The 6981-nt window shown below is 37.1% G+C and overlaps 1 protein-coding gene and 1 non-coding gene across 2 annotated transcripts; one reads left to right on the top strand and one right to left on the bottom strand.

The window, feature by feature from the left end:
• Positions 1–1093: 1093 nt before the first annotated feature.
• cox7b (cytochrome c oxidase subunit 7B) lies at positions 1094–5876 on the bottom strand. Its single transcript, XM_033639703.2, has 3 exons — positions 5724–5876; positions 2475–2590; positions 1094–1303 (listed from the first exon to the last, which is right to left on the bottom strand). Exons 1-3 carry the CDS (start codon positions 5758–5760, stop codon positions 1220–1222), a joined length of 237 nt encoding a protein of 78 aa, XP_033495594.2. The 5' UTR covers positions 5761–5876; the 3' UTR covers positions 1094–1219.
• Positions 5877–6317: 441 nt separating this feature from the next.
• trnal-caa (transfer RNA leucine (anticodon CAA)) lies at positions 6318–6428 on the top strand. The gene is made up of 2 exons: positions 6318–6355; positions 6383–6428. It is a non-coding gene; the product is annotated as a tRNA-Leu (tRNA).
• Positions 6429–6981: the final 553 nt, after the last annotated feature.

Genomic DNA, 6981 nt, shown 5'->3' with positions numbered 1-6981 from the left:
ACAGCTTGGCAGCAGTTGTAATACAAAGTTAGAGGAGTGCAGATGCAAAGTATGCAATGTACAAGGACTAACATCAGTAGAAAAGAAATGTATAGCAAAATAAAATACAATACATAGCAAGTTTAAAACTAAATATAAACTAGATAACAGTGGGGTGGCTCACAGCAAGTTTTAAAAATGTAAAATATAGCGATAATGTGAATGTGCAAAGTTATAAAACAAATATAGTGGAGTAAAAAGAACACCATTTACCTCCAAAATGTGGTGGAATAAGTTTAAAGTAGCATAAAATGGGGATACTAAATTGGAAAGTAAATATGTTTAACCAAGGCTACAATACACATGAAGATATTGCACTTTGTTCTACATTTATTTGTTAACTTTGCTGACAAGTTACTTTCAACATGCAACATTAAAGTGATGAACACATTAATGCATCACTAAATTCAACTCAACAATAAAATACATGATTCAGAAATGGGCCATTTCAATTGAGTATTTTATTTTTTGGTACTTTAAGTGTATTTTGAGGCTCATTCTGTACTTTTACTCGAGTAAAATATTGAATGCAGGACTTTTTTTGTGGCAGAGTATTTCTACACTGTAGCGTTGCTACTTTGACTTTATTTAGTCTTCTCTGTTACAAGAAGTCGTCGAGTTTCTTCATTTAAAAGTACAAAATGTACACAAAGTAAAACACGTATTGTTGTAATGGAGTATTTTTATGTTGTTGTGTTGCTCACTTTTACTTCAGTAAATTATTCAGTACTTTTTAATATATGGAAAAGATATGCGTCGGTAGAATATAGAGAATGTTTGCATTTTGCTTTGTGGTGTTTTTATGCTCTCTGCTCACCTGACTTCCCTAAAATGAATGAGTGAATGTTTTAACCATCGCACCAAGGTAGAAAATTTATAAATAAATATATAAAAAGAAATGCTATCAATGACCATTCATAAATATACCTCACGTTCTCTATCATGACTTTGGAGCAATAACATATTAACAGCCTGAAGTCACAGCTGTGATCTCTAACGGCAGTGACTGTATCAGAGAACTCACATGTCTTAAATAAATAAGAAAGAAATAGTGATCAGTAGAATCACATTTAATTTATTTGGACAAAATAACATGTTGGAATAAACACAGGCATTCACTGTTGTTCATCATCTGTACAACCAGAAGGTTTATTAGGTGGGATGCAGTCATCGCAGCTCTTCACTCCTCTGCCTCTCTCCAGGGTTTGGGTGTGACCTTCCCAACTGGTGACAGATTCCAGGTGATGCCAGTCTGAGTCAGCACCTGCACCAAGACAGGAAACATTTTTTTTCCAAGAGCAATAATACTTTTTAAAAACATGTATGCACTTATTATTGCAAAGAAATTCAACTTTAAATTCCAATTCACACCTAAGTTAAGATACAGAACCGAAGACACAGTATTTGCTTCAAAGTCTACAACTGAAGAAAGCATGCACACACAAAAAATAAATATATAAAATGTAATGTAATGTAATGTAATATAATGTATAAAAATGTTTAATCCAAAAATCAAACACCTTTGAGCTCATTTAAGGGATTTTACTGTGGTAAAATAATAAAACATTCCCAGGAATGTCAGTAAACCTGCTAAAATTCCCCTCCAGTGGTTGGCAGATGTGTTCAGGGACAGATTTCCTAGCAAACATTATCGCAAAAATGATGTGTCATGGTGCTGCTGGATGAAAAACCAACTAGAGTTACCATCTTGAGGTGTTATACCTCTGTGAACCAGTTGAGTTTCTCTTTTAGTTTAAACTCATGTCTGTGAAAACATGGATCCTTCACACATATCCTACCCTGACAGCATAGGAGATCTATACAATCAGCACGGCAAGGTCACAGTGACCTTGACCTTCAACCACCAAGTCTAATCAGCTCAATCTTGAGTCCAAGTAAACATCCGTGCCAAATTTGAGGAAACTCTCTCTCTCTAGGCTTTAGTGAGAGGGTATTGTGAGGGTAACATTAAACTAGACAACCTGAGGCATCCATTGGTTAGCTCTGTTAGCTCATCGTTGAGTCCAAGTGAACTGTTAGCTCATCGTTGAGTCCAAGTGAATGTTTGTGCCAGATTTTTTGGGGGGGGGGGGGGGGGGAATCCCTCAAGGTGCTCTTGAGATATCATATTCACAAGGTCACAGCAACCTTGATCATTGACCACCAAAATCTAATAAGCTCATCATTGAGTCCAAGTGGATGTTGGTGCCAAATTTGAGGAAATTCCTTCAATGCATTTGAGATATTGCGTTCATGAGAATGGGACAGACGGACGGACAGTATGTCTATCATTCATTTCTCCTGACTTAAAAAAAAAAAAAAAAAAATCAAACTTCCACATATGATGCTTTGTGTACGGCTACGTGAGCGAGCTGTGTGTTCAGCTCATACTTATAAATGAATGTGATGTGGTTCAACACGACAAGACTACTTACATATGACCACACACCCACGCAGAAGACAGCTCCACCAACCATCAGGCCGGTGCCGTACTTGGAGTGGAAGTTCGGGGCGGCGGTGGATCCATGCCTCACCTGCCTTGTGGCCTGACCTGGATGACGACAAAACACAATGGCATTTATATACTGCACTAGTACTAACTTGCAGCTTACAGCATTTTGCAGTTCTCTTTATAGAGTCTAAAGGTTTTTAATAAAATGAAGTAGAAATACAGATGGAAAACAGGAACAGTTCAGAGTGCGGGGAGAAGAGAAGTGACAGAAACTAACGTGATCATGAAGCTGGATACTCTGACATTGTCATTTTGTTTTTTTAACGTGCAACAATTGGTGCAATTATACAACTGTGGAATATTCATCAGTGTACAACTTTATTCTCACCAACACCTCTTGAACTGGTAACTGTACATATTTCTTTTGTTTATTCTTATTTTCATTACACTGATGTGTAAGTGTAGGGATGCACGGTATTGGATTTTTTTTTTGCCAATATCCGATATGCTGATATATAAAATCTTAATTGGCTGATACTCAATACCAATATAGATATATCCATTTTTTCCCCACCAAATTTTAGTGATCATCAAGTCTCCTCTGTAGTAGAAGTAACATCATATTATGCACGCATACTCTTATTGTGACGGCCCACCAGCAGATGGAGACATGAAATACAATACTTCTCAGTGTATGTGATATTTATTCATTGTGCAAAGTCAGAAAAAGCATGTCAGCCAATTCTGATAGTTCATTGTAAAGCCAATATCGGTCGATACCGATGATGTGCAAATATTATCATGCATCCCTACTAGGGCTGTAACGGTACATGTATTTGTGTCAAACCGTTCGGTACGCGACTTTCGGTTCAGCACGACCCTGTACCGAATTATTGGGCGCAGGATATTATTTTATTTTATTTTGTTTTATTTTAATTCTGTTTTTTTTGCGAGCCGAAACATTTAAAATATCTAGTTCCCCGACGGACATAATTGAGTGACGGACCGAGTCCGACCGTAAATCTCCGCTTTCACTTTGTGCAGCGCATTCCCACATTTTGACAACATGGCAAGTGAGCCTGATGAACCTGAAGACCCACCCGCAAACCTTAAGTCCTCCGTTTGGGAACGCTTTGGTTTCAGGGTAAAATATGAAGATGGAAATAAACAAGTTGACAAGACAAAAGCAGTGTGCCGACACTGCAGAACAGCAGTCGGGTATGTACTTGGAAACACGTCTAACATGCTAACGCATCTAAAGCGACACCACTCGAGTCTGAACGTTAACCAGCACGACTAGAAAAAGCAATCTGGTGCAAACTACGATATCGTCGTCGTTTAAAAAGAAAGAGCGTTTCCTTGACCATCGCACTAAAGAAATAACCAGCGCCACTGGAGTTGAGTTAAACTGTTTAAGCTGCACTTTAGATATAAGCATGTTTTGTTTACTGCACTTTAACAAAGTGGGAAAGCTAAGTAAGTTCCTAGTAAAACTGAATCTGAGCAGGCTTTAAAGCTGACCAGCTTCACTATACTTTTTATTTTAATTGAGTAAAACTGTTAAAGCAGAAATGTATATTCATATTTTTCATTCAAAAAATGTGTTAAAAAAAACAGGATTTTATTTTTCACTTTTATATTTCTATTTTCATTCAAACAATGTGAAAAAGCAGGATTTTATATATATTTGTTTCATTCAAAAATGAGTTAACTGCTGTGGTGGTATGTTTTAATAAGGTTACCAATAAGTAAAAGATATTTAATAGTTGTCTATTTTTTTCATTACTGTACCGAAAAAAACAAACTGTGACTTGTGTAGTGAGGTACGTACCGAACCGAGATTTTTGTGTACCGTTACACCCCTAATCCCTACTATGTTGTAGTAACCATTATGGCATAATACATTTTTTATATTTCTGAATGGAACACTAGTTTATACAGTGTAATGTAGCACAATGCACATATTTGTATATTTCTACACACTTACAGACTCAGCACAGTGAGGATATATAGTTTATTCTTAATATTTTAAGTACTAGTGTTAAACACTGTAGCATAATGCACACTTGTATCTCTATTCTATTTTATTACCTAAAATTTACATACTCCTATTTCATACTCTTACCTTTTATAATACTCTACTCTGTACATCAGAGAGATGCAAATTCCCCTCGAGGATCAATAAAGTATGAAATAAGAAATATGGACTTTAACAAAGAAAAACTTCACTAATTTTTACAAAAATAAATTAAAAGATGTATAAATGAATTTAGATAAAATGTTTGTAGTGGTTATGACCTCACAAATTCAAATTCAAGACTATTTAGTGATCTTCAAGATCGTATTGTTATGTCATTGAAGTGAGGACATTTTAAGACTTTTCAGGGACCTGCAGACATGCTCATATTTCCTCCACCATTGACTGCACACCATTTTTAACTTTGGTGCCAAATATGGAAGCTGAAAAATTAGAATGACTTACACTTTACTTTCCGTCTGATGTCACACAAGTTAATTAATATGTCATCATTTGTAATTATTTATTTTCCTCTCTTTTGGATTCCCTTTGGCAGGTCGGACTTTGTTCGTTTGTTCTTGTGTTGACGGGTGAGTGGGGCTATTTTTTGTCCTTATTGGTTTTGTGTTTGTTTATTAGTATTCTGCATGTCTTTATTGACATGCTAATAAAAATACATTGTTTAAAGACCTCCGTGAATGTTGGTGAAAGATATGTGTCGCCATATCCAGATGACAGGACTGTCCTTATTTGCCCTTCCTTTCAGACTAACTTCATGGACATCAGATAGACAGTTTAGCGTCACCTTACATGCTTAATTGCTAATGCATTTTTCCATAACTAATTGAAAAGGGTATTATCTGTACAATTAAAACAAATAAGTTAACTAGTTATTATGCTAACTCACACAGGTCAGCATCGGACATCTAGATGCAAAATGACGCATTATAAAGGTCGCTTCCGGTGGCAGTTTTGACTTCATTTGAGTAAGATAATTAAGGGCATTTAATTACACAACTAACTGTTTTTGAGTCATATCTTTTACATGAGTTGCTGATATTAGGTTAGCTTAGCTTGGCTAGCAACATTAGCACGGTGACCGCGGTCACCGACCAAAGGCAGGCCGTTTAAACTTGTTAATGGACTGATGTCAAACTGTGGCCGGCCCTAAATATGTACAGACAACACACATTTTCATAAAACTCGTTTCCTTACCGGTGATGTTGACTGCGGCTTTAGCAAACCGGTACATGTTGTCTAGCCTTGTGCCTTCAGATACCCTTGAAGAACGGAAGTGTAATATGGCCGCCGCACGTACACACAACGGAAATTACGAAGGTAGCATCCTGACGTCACTTTAAAGGGATGTTCCAATTTTTTGAAGCGGGGTTGTATGACATCCATTTACAGTGTGCTACAAACAGGAACAGGCTGTCTGTCAGGAAAAGGTAAAGCAGTTAAAATACTCGAAATACATTGTACATTTAAACTGATACAGATTTTTTTTAATTGAGACTTTATATAGGTGGCTAAAATACGTTTTTTGCAGGCCGTAATACACCAACTATGGGTAAGTAACGTTAGCCCATATCTCTCATTAAACCCCGCTTCAAAAAATCCGAACTGTTCCTTTAACGTAAAAACAAGTGAACACGGAAATGAAATACGCACTTTTAGACATCGATACGATAAAACATGGGGATAAAACAATTATTAGTGATCTATTTTACAAATACAACAAAATAATTCATGGTCCACCTGGTTTGTGTAATAGATAAAAGTCCAACTGAGAGCACTTTGTAGCACCGTGTCAGGATGGCCGAGTGGTCTAAGGCGCCAGACTCAAGGATAATCTCCTTCCGCTAACACGGGATTTCTGGTCTCCGAATGGAGGCGTGGGTTCGAATCCCACTTCTGACACATACTTTTTGCGTGTGCTTTACATGATGATGGAAATCTAAAAGCAGCACGACAAAACGATATTTATCTCCAGAGGGGAAATTCAGATTATTGCAGCAGCACACATGATGGTGTAACGTTACACTCACTGCCTGTTAACACAAATAGATAATCAGCCAATCTCGTCGCAGCAGCTCATGTAGACATGGTGAACACAACACGACCTGCTGAGCGAATCTGATGAAGCAACATGTGAAACGCGTTGTTCGCCCCTTCTGTTTTTAACTTTTGATAATAAACCTTCTGTCAATCCTATGCTATAGTGTGTGCTGGAAGTTTTTTATGTTTTTGACTGTGATTTATCCTGCACCAGCTGGCACCTAGAAGTAGCACTTAGTTGCTGTGCACGGGACTTAAAAACTTTTTTTTATGACCTGCTGAAGTTCAAACTGAGCATCAGAATGAGGAAGAAGGTGAATTAAAGGGATAGTGCACCCAAAAATGCACAGCACAGAGAAGCAGTCAGAGCTGCAGGCTACAGTGAGGCTAATAACAGAGTTCATATGACATTTTT

Source organism: Epinephelus lanceolatus, chromosome 11 (genome assembly GCF_041903045.1).
Source record: "Epinephelus lanceolatus isolate andai-2023 chromosome 11, ASM4190304v1, whole genome shotgun sequence".
Taxonomy (NCBI): domain Eukaryota; kingdom Metazoa; phylum Chordata; class Actinopteri; order Perciformes; family Serranidae; genus Epinephelus; species Epinephelus lanceolatus.
Note: the sequence above shows the minus strand (reverse complement) of the source record. Positions and strands in the feature narration are given on the sequence as shown.

What these genes read in the sequence shown, in the direction of transcription:
- cox7b (XM_033639703.2), bottom strand. Translation starts at nt 5,760, where the DNA reads ATGTACCGGTTTGCTAAAGCCGCAGTCAACATCACCG. An exon ending in AGCCGCAGTCAACATCACCG is followed by an intron (nt 2,591 to 5,723) that starts GTAAGGAAACGA and finishes GTCGTCATCCAG; the next exon opens with GTCAGGCCACAAGGCAGGTG. An exon ending in GCGTGGGTGTGTGGTCATAT is followed by an intron (nt 1,304 to 2,474) that starts GTAAGTAGTCTT and finishes GTCTTGGTGCAG; the next exon opens with GTGCTGACTCAGACTGGCAT.